The following is a 17,764-nucleotide window of genomic DNA, read 5'->3' on the forward strand; positions in this document are numbered from 1 at the left end:
ATAACCAATTTTCAAAAACAGATGAATTGTGGGGGAAATGAAAAGCACCATTTTTATTTACTTATTTTTATTTATTTTATCAAATTTGTATCCCGCCCTCCCCTGGCAGGCTCAGAGCGGCTAACAGCAGCAAATTAAACCACATAAAACGTTAAAACAGATTACACAATAAAATCAACCAGTAAAATTCAGTGTCCCCAGAAGTCTGGCCCCCTAGGCAATCACCTAGTTTGCCTAGTTCCAGGGCTGACCTTGTGGATCATCTTACTATTCCGTTGAACAGTTTGAAGCCTTCCTAGAGCCAGTTTGGTATAGCAGTTAAGTGGGCGGACTGTTATCTGGGAGAACCAGGTTTGCTTCCCATTCCTCCACTTGCAGCTGCTGGAATGGCCTTGGGTCAGCCATAGCTCTCATAGGAGTTGTCTTTGAAAGGGCAGCTGCTGTAAGAACTCTCTCAGCCCCACCTACCTCACAGGGTGTCTGTTGTTGGTGAGGGGGGGATAGGTAAAGAAGATTGTGACCGCTCTGAGGTGAGATTCAGAGTATAGAGTGGAATATAAATCCGATATCATCTCCTTCTTCCTCTTCTTCTTCCTCCTCCTCCTCCGGCCACTCTTCCAAAAGAGGAGCTGCTTAAGTTGGAAGAAGACTCCTTAGGCAGGAGAAAGCCTGTTAATGCATGTAGATATATACAAAGAATCATGACCCCCAGAATTTCCCCCAGTATGGCTGGAGCAGAAAGAGACTGCAGCACTGTGTTATCTGTAGACAAAGGGAGGCAGCTACCAAGCTAGTAAATCAAACAAGAGAATTACCGTGCCAAACCAGCCTCCGGGGATGCGTTACAACATCTCTAGTAGAAACAATTTCAGTCTGTTCATCTCTTTTCCCTCACATGAATCACGCAAACCTGCCAACATTTCCCTGCAAAAACGTAACTTTTAAACATTTGCATAAAGAAACAGAACATAATATAATCCTGATCGCTTCATTCCCTTCTCCCCCATCCCCAGCGGGCAGTCTTTTTTTTGAAAGCCACGAAGAAAGGTGGGGGTGGGGGGGAATCTGTTAAATTGTGAATTCTGGGCACTTTGCTCAGTGCCAGATCCTATTACATTTCATCAGGAAAGAAAGCACAATCTGTTCTCTTCCCCCTTCCTAAAACTTGTTAAGTTTTTAGAGTTGACCCAGCTCCTGTTACTAACGGACTGGCTTCTGCAACAGGGGAGAGAACCCATTTCCCTCTTGTTGAAAGTAAGGACATGCAAAACCTGTCTGAGAAATGTCATTGCTTGTTCCTACTATCTTGTCAGGAAAGCTGCAGCAGGATATCCTAACCGTCTATTAAAATAGATCTAAGTGGGCAGCTGTGTTGGTCTGAAGCAGTAGAACAAAGTAGGAGTCAAGGTCACCTTTAAGACCAACAAAGTTTTATTCAGAACATAAGCTTTCGTTTGCTCCAAACACGCTTCATCAGTTGAAGAATCAGGAACAGTGGGCAGAGCTACCTATAGCTGGTAAGCAGTTGTTGAGAATGCAAAATGGCACAAATTTAAGATCCAATGACAGAACAGTAAAATGAACAAATTGAGCAAACCTTTGATCTGGGTGGCATGAGTATAAGAAAGCAATAAAACAGCTATATGTCAAAATGTGAGAATGTCTGTCAGTCACCCCACCATATAGGAAAGGAAGAAGAAGAAGAAGAAGAAGAAGAAGAAGAAGAAGAAGAAGAAGAAGAAGAAGAAGAAGAAGAAGAAGAAGAAATTGGATTTCTATCCCGCCCTCCACTCCGAAGAGTCTCAGAGCGGCTCACAATCTCCTTTACCTTCCTCCCCCACAACAGACACCCTGTGAGGTGGGTGGGGCTGAAGAGGGCTCTCACAGCAGCTGCCCTTTCAAGGACAACGTCTGCCAGAGCTATGGCAGACCCAAGGCCATGCTAGCAGGTGCAAGTGGAGGAGTGGGGAATCAAACCCGGTTCTCCCAGATAAGAATCCGCACACTTAACCACTACACCAAACTGGCTCTCCCCCTGTGCAAGCACCAGCCGTTTCCGACTCTGGGGTGACGTCGCTTTCACAACGTTTTCACAGCAGACTTTTTACGGAGTGTTTGCCCCCCCCCCCACACCATATAAGCCTGGGTCAAAAAGAGGGCACCACTCTCTCAGAAGCTTTTCCATCCAACCAATCCACCTTTCAACATGTAGCATGCATATAGTTTGCCATTAGAAGAAAAATACACTCTAAACCACTGCCTACCACTGCTATATGTAGCTCTGCTCACTGTACCCGATTCTTCGTCTGATGAAGTGTGCTTGGAGCACGTGAAAGCTTACATTCTGAATAAAACTTTGTTGGTCTTAAAGGTGGACTTGACTCCTACCTTGTTCTACTTCTAATAAAATGTTCTAAGATTGTTATCCTCTCCCACCCCACCCCAGATTCACCCTACATCACTTCATGGCATTAAACAAATAAAGGGAGAGATGATGTTTCCAAAATCTGATTGGATGGAGAAGCCCCAATGATTCCTTCTCTCTCTCTTTTTTTCTGCAGAAATACTGACCTGTAAACTTTATTGACTTGAAATAAATTTTACACACTCAAACACAGGCAAACGTGGTGCAATCCCAGGACGAATTTTATTCCAAATTTCCTGTTTCCTGTTTCTTTTGTGTGTATTATACTCAGTTTTAATACTGCCAGTAGATTGACAAGTCAGCATTACACCTCAAATAGATAACAGCTAGATAGATGATGACGGTTATGCTGATGGTGATGATGATGAGAGAGAGTTTTTGGGGGGACAGGGATCTATCCAGGGTACCCTGGCACTGTGACATCACTTCCCTTACAAACCAGAAGTGATAAGAACACTTTGGAGCAATGCTCTAGCGCAGGGGTGGCCAAACTTGCTTAACATAAGAGCCACATAGAATAAATGTCAGATGTTTGAGAGCTGCAAAGCATGAACGTCAGATGTTTGAGGGTGGGAGGGAGGCAAATAGATGGGGGAGAGAGGGGTGGAGAGAAGGCAACTTTAACTTTCAATGCATTCTCCAAGCCGCCAGCTGCCTTGGTTTGGATAAGTGATTTAAAGAGACAAACGCCTTCTCCAAACCAGCCAGTGGGGTGGTAAGGGCTTCAAGAGCCACAATGTGTGTGAAAGAGCCGCATGTGACTCCCGAGCCACAATTTGGCTGCCTCTGCTCTAACATGCAGCCCAAACTCTATGGTTTTGCAATAAATTTTTGAGTGAATGCTAGAGTGTTGCCCCAACTTGTTACAATTGAGTGTAGTTCTTGCCAGGAGTAATTTTACAATGTCGGGGGTGTGGTGGTGAAAATACCCATTCCCATCTGTTCTCTCACTGCTGCCCTAGCAGCAAATAAAAAGATACATCTAGCCAGGGCTTTTTTTGAGCAGGAACACACAGGAACGCAATTCCGGTTGGCTTGGGGGTCAGGAGATGTGGCCTAATATGCAAATAAGTTCCTGCTGGGCTTTTTCTACAAAAAAGTCCTGTGTGGAACAATGGTGATGTCAGGGGGTGTGCCCTAATATGCAAATGAGTCTATGTTGGGCTTTTTCTACAAAAAAAAAAGGCCCTGCATCTAGCAGCAGATATAGAAAGATTAATCTACAAAACAGCAAAAACTGGGGAATCAAAATTGCTATGAAAAATACAAAACAACACAAAAAGGTATGTCATAGAGAATATTGGCTCATCTCTAGGGCTGAATTTCTGGTGTCTCCTCTCCTCAGAAACAACCTGTAGAATACACGCAGATGGATATTCATTTGGAAAGGAACACAGAAATAATATCAAGCCATCATAGTCACATTATACATTATCCAGAGTGATATTTTGTAGGCTTTAGATATTGCAAAAAAAAATGACAAGCAGATCAGCTGTGAACTGAATGTTCTGTCCTGTTTCATTCACTGTCTTACCTGAGTCATTCACCCTTTCTTGACCAAAGTCATTCTCATCTCTTCTGCCACTTTCAGCCTTGACTCTTCGCCCATCTCTCGCTCAGTTCTGTTGTATACTGCCTATCCAAAAGGCTAGCTCAGTAAGCCTCAGTGTAAACAGGCTTTCCAAAATGGGGGGTGTGTGTGTGTGTTACTTCTGTAGCTGGTAGTCAGTATGAATGAATGTATAGAATGCTTCTTACTCCCCAATAAATAAATGCCAACCTCCTGGTAGGTCCTGGAGATCTCAAAAATTGCAGCTGTTTATCATTCCATATGGAGCTTTTTTTTTTGTAGCAGCAACTCATTTGCATATTAGGTTACACCCCCCTGATGCAGCCTATCCTCCAAGAGCTTACAGGGCTCTTCTTACGGGGCCTAGTGCAAGCTCTTGGAGGACTGGCTACATCAGGAGTGTGTAGCTTAATATGCAAAGGAGTTCTTGCTACAAAAAGAACCCTGATTCCATCAATCAGCCAAGCAACCAACCAACCAAGCAACCATCCATCCATCCAGCCAGCCAGCCAGCCAGCCAGCCAGCCAGCCAGCCAGCCAGCCAGCCAGCCAGCCAGCCAGCCAGCCAGCCAACCCAACAGGATATAACACCACACAGCCAACCTTCCAAAGCAGCCATTTTCTCCCATTAAACTGATCTCTCTCTCCTGGAAATCAGTTGCAATCCCAGGAGATCTCCAGTCACCACCTGGAAGCTGGCAAAACTACTCCTAGATATCAGTTGGACATGACAATCCTCACCCTTCATTTTCCTTCCGCCTCACTGCCGAGGGGAAGCAGGGACAGTGGGTGAATGGCAGTAGGTAACCCATCACAGCAAGCGAGCCTATTTCAAACTTTGCTCACAAGAGTGGTAGGATCCAGGCTAATGGCAGGTGCAGTCACCAGGCCCAATTTTTAAGGCTTTTAAGGTACGATAGGAGGGCAGACCAGACGCCAGGCATAGTGATCAGCTCTGTGTATTAGTGACTTCAGCTAACATCCACTGACACGCACAGGCCTCAGCCTGGTTATATATGCTTAAACTTCTCCCATTTCTCAAACCATTGGAGGGTTAGAACTACCTTCCTGCTAGGGTTGCCAAGACCCTCTGCTGGAAGTGATGTCATCGTGCCAGGGACGTTGCACTGGGGATGCTCTAGAACTCGCGCTAAAAACTCTATGCTACCATAGAGTTTTACCGCAGTTCCTAGAGCATCACACTGGAAATGCTCTATGATTTGTGGCAAAACTCTATGGTACCATAGAGTTTTTACTGCAAGTCCTAGAGTGTCCCCAGTGCGGCGTCACCGGCACGATGACGCCACTTCCGGGTGACATCATCATGCTGGGGATGGGGCGTGCTGGCAGGGCTCTTTGGGGGCAGGGATCCCCCTGGTGGCCTGCTCCCTGCCGGTGGGTTGGGGCCCTCCAGGGTGGGAGGTTCCCTGCCCCCAGTGGGAGCTTGGCAGCCCTACTTCCTGCTCCCTATTGGCTGCCAATAACTGCATGCCCAGTCGGCAGACAGATTCCAGAATCCTGCTGCTCTAGTGATCAGGAACTCCAACCTCCTGGAGAACAAGTCCAGGCATGCCTATATAGGAGCTCCTAGAGCAAAGCATTAGGTGATAAGCCCCAACATAACACTACCTCTGCACTCTTGCTCACAGCTGTGCAGAGGTGGTAGGGGGGGGGGGGAAATGTGAACCTGTTCTTATAACCACTTGAGCGAGTGATGGCTTCTAGGCAAGACTTGGCCAGTTGAGGAGGCGCAATGTGCTTGCACATGATAAAAACTCCTCCCAACTCATTCTGACTGCCAAATCCCATACTTTCCTGAGACCACTCCAAGTGGCTGGGAACCAACCTCTGGAGACTTTTTTTTACTGCTGACATCAACTTCATGCTGATGTGATCATTACAAAGTTTTCTCCCAAGTTCTGAGAGAAAACTTTTGGGAGCAGAGCTGCCCACGAACGTGAGAGCATCATTGGGATTGCAGCACAAATGATTTTTCCAGCAATGAAAAATGTTCATTACTGCCCACATCCCACTGCAATTAAATATGCATGTTCTCTCTGAAATCTCCCTCACCACCGGAGTAATTCATATGAAAAATTGATCAGGCCGAGCTTATTCATGACAAGTGAGTTTTTGGAGGGAAACGTCTGGCTTGCAAAGCTGTGTTGTGTTTTCATTACCACCCCCCTCAGGCACGTACAGATACCACAGATTTATTCCCAATTGGGAATTCTCAATTCCTTTATTTTGGTTACATTTACCAAATCAGAAACGAGATGTGTTTTCTCCCCCTCCCACCATTGTATTCTTCCCTGAATACAAATCGTAATACCTCAGTGAGGAGTCTCATTATTTTTTGAAGAACCTCCCCTCATTTTATGTGAAGCATCATTCATCACTTAGTTTATGGAAACAAATGTGTGTATGGCACTTGTGATGCGACAGCTGCATTTTACTTGACACCCAGAAGATCTAAGAAGTTTAGAACCTCAGAAGAAGAAAAAACCATGAAGTTTAAGGCTTGCTAGCGTGATAGTCAGTGCCATGCAATACGCCTTCTAGGCTGTGGAGTCTTGTGAGCAAAAATTCTATTTTGTGAGCTATTGACATTTAAGTTGTGAGCTCCTGCGGAAATTAGTTTGCTCTGGGGCCATTTTTCCTGAGTGAAGATAAAAATGTGTGAGGCAAGGGCTAAAAAAACTCAGTTGTTCTTTTGTGGATGCATTACATTGGACCAATCACTCAGTCTGACCTACCTGGCTACATCTCAAGGTGGTAGAGTTGCCAGACCCACCCACCCCCCCTTGTTCAGATGGGGCTCCCCTACTGCCAGGCCTCCCCACCTTGCCATTGATGGGGGGTGGAACCTACCCTGGAAAAGAGAGAGATCATCTGACGCGCAGCCATAAGTCTATGTCACTCCCCATGTGACCCAGAAATGGCATCATCACATCTGGGTCTCTGGGGTGGCACTCTGGTATTTGGGCAAAAACTCTATGGTAGAAGATAAATTCACCCTAGAGTTTTTGTGCATATATCAAAATGTTGCTCCAGTGTTCCAGGAGTGATGACATCACTTCTGAGTCACATGGTTAGTGATGTAGAGGCATAACTGTCTGTCAGATTGGCCTCCCTGCTGCTCCATGCAAGTCCCTTCCCACTGGTTGCTGGGAAAGACCTGCCAACACTACAACGTGGAGCCTGGAGTTCTCCTAAATTTACAGCAGTTCACTAGACTACAGAAGGAGGAGGAGGAGATTGTATTTATACCCCACCCTTTGCTACCCAAAGGACTCTCAAAGCAGTTTATAATCTCTTTTACCTTCCCACAACAGACACCCTGTCAGGTAGGTGGGGCTGAGAGAGCTTTGACAGAAACTACTTGTGAGAGGAACCATTCTGTGAGAACCTGTGACTGACTCAAGGTCACATCAGCAGGTTCATATGGAGGAGTGGGGGATGAAACCTGGTTCTCCCGGCTGAGTCCTCGCACTTAACCACTACACCACACAGGCTGAGCCTGACAACAAACAGGAAGGCTGTGGGTAGGGATATAGGGAGCTGGGCATGTCACTGTAGCACTTATAGACAGAACCCAGAAGTAGCAAAGGGTATCTCTAGGAATTGCTGTTTCCAGCAATTTCTACAACTCTTCATCACGTTCAGATTGTGCTACAGTGAAGTAGGGTTGCCACTGCCAGCTCCAGGTTAGGAATCCCTGAAGATTTTGGGGGGTGGAGCTTGAGAAGACCGAGATTTGAGGAGGGACCTCTGTAGGGTATAATGCCATAGCGCCCACCTTCCAAAGTGGTCATTTTGTCTAGGTGGACTGATCCTGTGTCACCTGAAGATCAGTTTGGGGGGTTTTTTTAGCTGCAGATTTATACCCTGCCTTTCTCTCTGAATCAGAGTCTCAGAGCGACTTACAATCTCCTTTATCTTCTTCCCCCCACAACAGGCACCCTGCAAGTGAGAGAGCTCTCATAGAAGCTGCCCTTTCAAGGACAATTCTGTGAGAGCTATGGCTGACCCAAGGCCATTCCAGCAGGTGCAAGTGGAGGAGTGGGGAATCAAACCCGATTCTCCCAGATAAGAGTCCGCACACTTAACCACTACACCAAACTGGCTCTCAGTTGTAATCCCAGAAGACCTCTAGCCACCACTTGGAGTTCAGCAACCTTAAGTGAGAGGCCTGGCAGACCTGATTTCCTTAGAGGTAATGACAACTTCAGAGGGCAGATTCTATAGTATACCATACAGTCTAGGAGAAATGGAAATGATCACAGCCCTGCTGAGGTTCTCTGCCAATTCTGCTCTCCCCAAATCCCCAGGAATTTCACAAGCCAATGGTAATAACCAGGGCTTTTTTTTGTAGAAAAAGCCCAGCATAAACTCATTTGCATATTAGGCCACACCCCCATAGTTTCACACAGTGCTGTTTTGCAGAAAAATCCCAGCAGCAAGTCATTTGCCAGTTTGGTGCAGTGGTTAAGTGTGCGGACTCTTATCTGGGAGAACCGGGTTTGATTCCCCACTCCTCCACTTGCACCTGCTAGCATGGCCTTGGGTCAGCCATAGCTCTCGGTGGGTTGTCCTTGAAAGGGCAGCTGCTGTGAGAGTCCTCTCAGCCCCACCCACCTCACAGGGTGTCTGTTGTGAGGGAGGGAGATAAAGGAGATTGTGAGCCGCTCTGAGACTCTTCGGAGTGGAGGGCGGGATATAAATCCAATATCTATAAGGCCACTCCTTCTGGCACCAAGCCATTCAGAACTGCGATTCTGCTCAAAAAAAGCCCAGGCAACAACCCCATCTCTGTTGTTTTTCAAAAAGCCTCAAAACTCGCAGTGAAATGAGATTGCCCAGCAAACCCGCCACATTCAACAGCCATAACCACTCATGATTTGCATTGTGGATCTCCTTGCATTGCTGTGGTTAACCTCGAATACTTGATGAACAGCTCTGCAGCTGCCGCTGCTGTGGTGCTCCCGTTTTATTTCTTTCCGCCTTGCAAGATGATTTTGCATCTGTACAGCAGGTGAATTTTATCCTTCTCTTGAGCCCTGGATGGTTAGGTCAGATAAATAACACGGGTACAGAACTGTGGCTCCCACAAGGCTGTGCAAAAAATGCGCAGGCACGAAATAACCTTGATGATAACACAAGCATTAATGAACACCGAATGGTACTAAGGTTTTAAAAAATGCAGTTTGTATGTATAAACTGACATTAATTTGCTCACTGGTTATTGGTAAGCTAGGTGCTCAAATGTTGGGACTCTGCCTCCTTCTTTGTATCCCTTGCTCCATCAGTTGCTGTTCAGAGTATGTTTGTGAACTTTCCCCCTTTTAATAAATTATTATTAAATGCTGATAGCTGGTCAGCATACCGCATAGGCCTCCACTGTCTGAACACACTATTCAAAATGGGCCCCGGGGGAAAGGAGGCAGTTGGTAGCTAGACTCTTCATTGCCAAAATGCAACTAGTCAGGTCATCCCTCTGGTAACCAGTAGTTAGTTAGGTAGCAGGAGACAAGGACACTAGGAGGAGCCTTTAATCAGCAATGAGGAAGAAGCAGAAGAAGAAGAATGGGAGGGACGGTGGCTCAGTGGTAGAGCATCTGCTTAGTAAGCAGAAGAATCCCCAGCATCTCCAACTAAAAAAGGTCCAGGCAAATAGGCTTGGAAAAACTCTCGCTTGAGACCCTGGAGAGCCGCTGCCAGTCTGAGTAGACAATACTGACTTTGATGGACCAAAGGTCTGATTCAGTATAAGGCAGCTTCATGTGTTTATGTGTTCAAGCAGAAGAAGAGGAGGAGGAGGAGATTGGATTTATACCCCACCTTCGCTACCCAAAGGAGTCCCAGAGTGACTTACAAATCTCCTTTCTCTTCCCCGCCCCACAACAGACATCCTGTGAGGTAGGTGACAGAGTTCTCCCAGAACTGCTCTTGAGCAGAACAGTCTTGAGACAACTTGTGGCTGATCCAAGGTCACTCCAGCAGATGCAAGTGGAGGAGTGGGGAATCAAACTCAGTCCTCCCAGAAAAGAGTCTGCACACTTAACCACTACACCAAACTGTAATGGGAGTGCTGGTCAGCTTGAGGGTTCATTCTGAAATCAACAGGCTGGTGACAGTGAACAGACAGAGAAGCACGAGGTAACCCCTCCAAAATCTGGGCAAGCCCAAGGGGTGGTGTGTTGCTGGCATTGGACTCAGGATGACTGCTGGTTCCTCGATTCCTCAGACAGCTGAAACAGTGGGGCCTTTGGGGTTACTAGGGCTCTTCTACCGCAAGAAAGTCCTAAACTATTTATTTATTTAAACAGATTTATATCCCGCCCTCCCCTGACGGGCTCAGGGTGGCTAACGACAAATAAAAACAATATAAGATATTTAAAAACCAACTATACAATAAAATCATTTCCGTTATATAGAGTCATTAAAAAGTCTAAGATGTGCGTTGATGTTCTAGTTATTCTGATGTTTCTTGTTTCGGTTATGTTAAGTTCAGTGAGATTGTCAGTGCTGTGGAATAACAGCCATCTCCCTTTAACTGTTAAAAGAAAGTTTGAACAGTTCAGTCTTACAGCCCATGTGGAACTGTGGCAGGTCCTGATGTTTTCGGAGAGGGCATTCCACAGAGCGGGGGCTATTACCGAGAACGCTCTGGCTGTGGTGGTCAACAATCGAGCTTCTTTCGATCCGGGAATCTTAAGAAGGTTTTGGGACCCTGAACGTAGTGTTCTCTGGGGTACATATGGGGAGAGGCTGTCCCAAAGGTAGACAGATCCTGGGCCATATAGGGCTTTAAAGGTTATGACCAGCACTTTGAAGCAAATCTGGAATGCCACAGGAAGCCAGTGTAACGCTTCCAGCACAGGTTGAATGTGCTCCCTTACAGGTAGCTCCATTACCAACCTGGCTGTTGCATTTTGCACCAGTTGCAGCCTCCAAATTTGAGTCAAGGGCAGCCCCATATACAGGGCATTGCAGTAGTCTAATCTCGAGGTGACCGTCACACGGATCACTGTTGCCAGGTCATCTCGCTCCAGGTACAGAGCCAGCTAAATAGGGGAACAGTGAAATAGATGTGCACTAGATAGATGGAATCTCCCCTCCCCATTTTCCTTCTTTGTACTTAGTTTATATTTTTATCAGAGGTTTGAGTTTTCTATCTATATGGTGAAGCTGACTTTTATTGTGTACATGTGTACAGTTTCCTATAAGCAATGTGTCATTATAATGCACAATATACCCACAAATTATGATACTTTGGGGATATTTTTGATGCGTATATATTGCCAGTTTGGTGTAGTGGTTAAGTGCACAGACTCTAATCTGGGAGAACCAGGTTTGATTCCCCACTCCTCCACATGCACCTGCTGAGTGACCTTGGGTCAGTCACAGCTCTTGAAAGAGCTGCTTTCTCAAGAGTAGTTCTCTGAGAGCTCTCTCAGCCCCACCCACCCCACAGGGAGTCTGTTGTGGGGAGAGGAAGGGCAAGGAGACTGTAAGCTGCTGCAAGATTCCAAGTGAAGAATGGGGTATAAATCCAATGTCCTTCTCCTCCAATTCGGTGTAGTGGTTAAGTGTGCGGACTCATATCTGGGAGAACCAGGTTTGATTTCCCACTCCTTCACTTGCACCTGCTGGAATGGCTTTGGGTTACCCACAGCTCTCACAGAGTTGTCCATGAAAGGGCAGCTTCTGTGAGAACTCTCTCAGCCCCACCCAACTCACAGGGTGTCTGTTGTGGGGGAAGAAGATAAAGGAGATTGTAAGCCACTCTGAGACTCTGATTCAGAAAGGGTAGCTCCATTACCAACCAGTCTTTTTCTTCCTCTTCATGGGCACATAATTTGTTTTTCCTGCATGGTTTGATGTAGAATGATTCTGCTATGATGGACTTGGCCTAAAATGACAGAGCCGGTGGGATCCAAGACCTATGACAAAATAGTATTAGAAGTTGTTCAATGGATACTAATGGTTAGCAGATGGTCACCTGATGTCAGAGTGGAGGACTCAACTGAGTCTGGAAGAGGTATTCTCTCTCAGCTAAGGGAAGAGGAAAAAGTATGTGTGTGTTTCTGTGTAAAAATCCAGTTGCACCTTAATTCCTAACACAGTTTGTGGTAGGGTATGAACTGTTGTGAGTCACTGCTCACTTCTTTAGATTGAGCAGTGACTCACAAAATCTCATACCCTACCACAAATTTTGTTAGTCTTTAAAGTGCTCCTGGACTCTTATTCATTTCTCCTGCTACAAACAGACTAACATGGCTACCCATCTTGAGGTATTTCTCTGGGTGTATGTGTGTGGAGCCCCGTGGTGCAGTGTGGCAAGCTGCAGTACTGCAGTCCAAGCTCTGCTCATAACCTGTTCAATCCCAGAGGAAGCTGGGTTCAGGTAGCCGTCTCAAGGTTGACTCAGCCTTCCATCCTTCTGAGGTCGGTAAAATGAGTACCCCGCTTGCTGGGGGTAAAGTGTAGATGACTTGGGGAAGAAATGGATTACCACCCTGTAACAAAAAGTCTGTCAAGAAAACGTCATGATGTGACATCATCCTATATTGGTAACAACTCGGTACTTGCACAGGAGACTACTTTTACCTTTAAAAAAAAAGTGTGTGTGAAGAAACAGGAGATTTGAGTCTAGATTTTACATGTCAAGGCACCTGTTCACTGGCATGAGAAAGGTAGCTCTGCAAATAAACTACTGCACACATTGTACATTAAACTTAAATTAACAGAATGCTTATAAAACACATATATACCTACAGCATCCATCACGCCTGTTTCAGACCAAACTTTCAATCAACGCCTTAAACAAAGAGAGAGCCAGTTTGGTGTAGTGGTTAAGTGTGTGGACTCTTATCTGGGAGAACCGGGTTTGATTCCCCACTCCTCCACTTGCACCTGCTGGAATGGCCTTGGGTCAGCCATAGCTCTTGTAGGAGTTGTCCTTGCAAGTGCAGCTGCTGTGAGAGCCCTCTCCAGCCCCACCCACCTCACAGGGTGTCTGTTGTGGGGGAGGAAGGTAAAGGAGATTGTGAGCCTCTCTGAGACTCTTCGGAGTGGAGGGCGGGATATAAATCCAATATCTTCTTCAAATGCAAAATAAAATTGCCACCTCTCTCATCTTTTGTCTTTCAAACAGCTTTGCGAGGAGCCATTGTCGTTTCCACATTTATGGATAAGAAACTGAGACCGATTTCCCACTCACCCTACGCCGCTCTGACCTTTCTCTTTTCAGCGCAGCGTCCTTCCGATTTCCCACTATCTGCCCTGAGGCTTCAGCCTGCATAGCCATTTTTGGACGGCAAAGAGAAACTGGTTTTTAGCTGTTTCTCTTTGCCGCGCAAAAACAGCGACGCAGGCTGAAGCCCCGGGGCAGATAATGGGAAATCGGAAGGACACCGCACTGAAAAGAGGAACATCAGAGTGGCAAAATTGGTCTGAGATAGAGAGAGAGGGAACTCTCTAGGGCTCTCTGTTGTCCGAGGCAAGTGATGCTCTGTATTCTTGGTGCTTGGGAGGGGCAACAGTGGGAGGGCTTCTAGTGTCCTGGCCCCACTGATGGACCTCATGATGGCACCTGGGTTTTTTGGCCACTGTGTGATGCAGAGTGTTGGACTGGATGAGCCATTGGCCTGATCCAACATGGCTTCCCTTATGGTTTTATGAAAATCTGGCTTATATTCTCTGTGGTGAACTAAAGAAAGGTTCAGACCCGGTTTCTCCTGTTTCATGTCAAAGATCCCATTGGAAAAAATCACACTTGCTCTCAGTATGACCGTCCCTTATAAACTTTTTAGTAATCTTTTTTTTGTGTGGGTTTTGTTTCCATTCAGGGAACTACGGTGAAAGTGGAATGGAAGCCTTTAAAGACATGTCAGCCAAGGAAGGAATCTGCATTGCCCATTCCTACAAGATCTACAGCAACGCGGGGGAACAGAGCTTCGACAAGCTGCTGGAGAAACTACGAAGTCACCTACCCAAGGCGAGGGTCGTGGCGTGCTTTTGTGAGGGCATGACTGTGCGAGGGCTGCTCATGGCTATGAGGCGTTTGGGGCTGGCCGGGGAGTTCTTGCTGCTGGGAAGGTAGGTAAATCTAATGTTAATTATAGCCCTTTTCATATGAATGTAAAGCAAGGGTGGCCAAACTGCAGCTCGGGATATGGCTCTTTCACACATACTGTGTGGCTTTCAAAGCTCCCACCACCCCATCAGTTGTTTTGGAGAAGGCATTTATCTTTTTAAATCACTTGGAAAATTGCATTTAAATTTAAAGTGACTTTCCTTCCACCTCTCTCTCCCTTCCCCATTTATTTGCTTTCCTTCCTTCTTTCCCTCCCTCCCTCCCTTCTCTCAAACATCTGACATTCAAATTTAGTGGCTCTCAAAGATCTGATGTTTATTCGATGTGGCTCTTATATTAAGCAAGTTTGGCCACCCCTGAAATAATGTAGGATGAGGATAAAACACACTCTGTTTGGCTATGCTATTTCAGTGATAAATGTCTTTTGAGAATGAAAATGTTTGAAGCATGAGGCAAATAATACATCCTGATGCAGCCAAGTAGAACTGGGAGAGGGAGTGGATTTCTGTATGTGCCACTGATTTGCATATGCAAATATAAACACACATCTCCACTGGCTCTGTGACCCTCCTCTGGATTTACTTGGACTGGGCTGCTTGTCCAGGACCAATATTGTTGTGATGCTGTGCATAATTACAGCAGAGGGGGACCGAAGGGTTGGATTCTAAGACCCTGAAATAGGGTTGGATCTGACTACATTTATCAGTCATTCCCATTACAGCCTCTATAGTCACCAGTTTTGGTTGGTTTTTTTGTTTTGGGTTTGTTTGGTGATCAAAGGGAACTCTTTTGTGCTCCTTCCTCCTCTTGCGTGTGCTTAGATGATGGCAGGATCTAACCCATAATATTTTCTTCTGTTTCCCTACCTAAAGTTGGTGGAAACAGTGAGCTGTATGAAGTATTTTTTTTTATCTCAGTTACCTTGGTTATCCCTTCTGGGACTGAAAAGTTATACATAAAACAGATCTGCCTTGCGGTGATGGCAAAAAGAAAAGGGAGGGGGGGAGTGCATAGAGAAGTGATTTGGTGGGTAACATTGTCAGGTTTTCACTGAATTAGGCTGTATTCCATAGAACAGTTCTTTTTAAGTGTGTCTTTTTAAATCAATGGGTGAATTCACACACCCTATATAATGTGCTTTGCAACTTTTGTAAGAATGGCAAAATCCACTTGCAAACAGTTGCCGTGTGAAAGCACCCAATGTGTGTGATAAAGAGCAACATAGAAAGTGGGGGGGAAATCCTTCCTTCCTTCCTTCCTTCCTTCCTTCCTTCCTTCCTTCCTTCCTTCCTTCCTTCCTTCCTTCCTTCCTTCCTTCCTTCCTTCCTTCCTTCCTTCCTTCCTTCCATTTTCGGGGTATTTACATATGTTTGCATGGAGATGTTAACCTCACTAAATTTCCCCATGATAACTGATTATAACTCCAAATGCACACGTCTCAAACGAAGACAACATGTCTCTGCTGTCTCTGCTTTGAAGATGGGTCTTAGTCCTGTAAGATAACAAACGCATAACCTCTGCTTCATTTACAGTAGCTCATAATATTGCACTGTGGCATTTCAGTAACGGTTGAAGGGAAAACAGGGACTGGAAGGGCTGCCATCCAAACCCTGCAGTGTGATTAAACCGCCTGCATCTGGAAACACATTGTCATGCAGCTGCACATTCAGACGCTGCTCCACGTAGGCGTTTGGCTTTTCCTGAAAACGACTGAAAGGAAGTAAAATTGCTCCTCCACTGCCTTAAGTGACATGTCTGGCTGTGTCTGACGGTGCTAACGGGAGAGGAAGGGACTGGAAAGACAGGAAGAGCAAACAAACGCTGTAGCTGCGGATGCAGTGCTGTGTTGCATTATGGAACTGGAAGGAAAAAAGGCACTTCTGATGTGCCTGAACATGAGTCCAATGACTGTATATGTGCAAATTCTACATGCGCTAGGCTCTGTGACTGGGAAATGGTTCAAAGAAATGGTGTCCCTAGTTACGACGATGGAACGTATGAATGTTGAGGTTGAATGCACACTGGACATTCTGTCCATCTTCGGGTAATGTGCATGCACATTGGGTTGATCTACTCCTCCGGTGGACATTTGGCCTTTCCATACATCATCAGGTGTTCCCTCTAAGCTGAGTTAGTGTGAACTAGCTCACAGTTTGCTAGCCTCCAGCTCACACATTTTTGTCTTAGCTCAGGATGGATGGCTCCAGAAGAAGTTGTTATTGGATTTATATCCCTCTCTCCACTCCAAATCTCAGAGTCTCAGAGCTCACAATCTCCTTTATCTTCTTCCTCCACAACAGATGCCCTGTGAGGTGGGTGGGGCTGGAGAGGGCTCTCACAGCAGCTGCCTTTTCAAAAACAACCTCTGCCAGAGCTATGGCTGACCCAAGGCCATTCCAGCAGGTGCAAGTGGAGGAGTGGGGAATCAAACCCGGTTCTCCCAGATAAGAGTCTGCACACTTAACCACTACACCAGACTGGCTCACCAAACTAATCTATGCAGCCGCTCACAACTTTAATGCCAGTAGCTCACAAAGTGGAATTTTTGCTCACAGCTTAGAGGGAACATTGTACGTCATGCGTATAGGTCTGCTACATCTGGGAGTTATGTCTACAAAAATGCAGTCATTTGGAACTGTATCCACACATCTCTGGATATTGTGCTTTAGTGTTCACAGCAATTGGATTGCCTTGCCCACGCAGAGAAATCCACTTGTCAATAATTGCAATAGCAGTACAGCACAGTATATACTATTGCATATCCTGTTGCATGAATGCCTCTTCATCAAACTGGAAAACGTTTCATGCCCTTATCTCATTTCTCCGGTTAGTTTACAAATGTCTCCCTTCTTAGGCTTCTCCCTGGCGATCAGCATGTCTTCAGTTCCATGAATGGGTGAAATGTTCACTTTAAAGGAAACCTAGAAGTTCCTGCCCTGGTTGCAGACAAAAATATTTGTAGAAGAACTGTTAAATATCAGTTCTCCTAATGTGTTCCAGCAGTATTCCCTCTAAGCTGAGTTAGCGTGAGCTAGCTCACAGATTTTTAGCTTCCAGCTCACGCATTTTTTGTCTTCGCTCGGGAAGGATGGCCCCAGAGCCAATAATTTAGGTAGTCGCTCACACCTTTAATGCCAGTGGCTCACAAAGTAGAATTTTTCCTCGCAAGACCATGCAGCTTAGAGGGAACGTTGGTGTCCAGTTATCTGAGCGCCTTGAACTAAGTGTCAAATTTCAAGACCCTTGTTCGGGGAGACTCTTGGGGGTGGGGATTGGCTGCTTGCTAAATGGTGGATTGAAGATGCCTGGAGGAGCAGGGAGGAAAACATGTTGGTTGTTCCTGCTTGTTTGGTGTAGTGATTAAGAGCTGTGGCTGACCTTGGGCCAGTCACAGTTCTCGCAGAGCTGTTATCTCAAGAGCAGTTCTCTCTGAACTTTCTCAGCCCCACCTACCTCATAGAGTGTCTGATGTGGGGAGAGGAGGAAGGGAAGGAGACTGTAAGCCACTCTGAGGCTCTGAATGAAATCCTCCTTCTCCTCCTCCTCCTCTTCTTCTTCTCTGCAGTGGTGGCAGAGATGGAGGGGGTAAGAGGGGTGAGGAAGGCATGGCGGAGGCTGCTGCCCCCTGAAATCTGGCACCTGAGACCCTCCCCAAATCCCACCTTTC

General features: G+C 46.1%; 1 protein-coding gene across 2 annotated transcripts in view; it reads left to right on the plus strand.

The window, feature by feature from the left end:
* Nucleotides 1–17,764, plus strand: part of GRM5 (glutamate metabotropic receptor 5) — a 389,835-nt gene that overhangs the window by 164,384 nt on the left and 207,687 nt on the right. For both annotated transcript variants that reach the window (XM_060234964.1, XM_060234965.1), the window contains exon 2: nt 13,850–14,099. In XM_060234964.1, coding sequence (XP_060090947.1) covers nt 13,850–14,099 — 250 coding nt within the window. The remainder of the gene's footprint in view (nt 1–13,849; nt 14,100–17,764) is intronic.

The sequence above is a fragment of the Heteronotia binoei genome, chromosome 3, assembly GCF_032191835.1.
Source record: "Heteronotia binoei isolate CCM8104 ecotype False Entrance Well chromosome 3, APGP_CSIRO_Hbin_v1, whole genome shotgun sequence".
Taxonomy (NCBI): domain Eukaryota; kingdom Metazoa; phylum Chordata; class Lepidosauria; order Squamata; family Gekkonidae; genus Heteronotia; species Heteronotia binoei.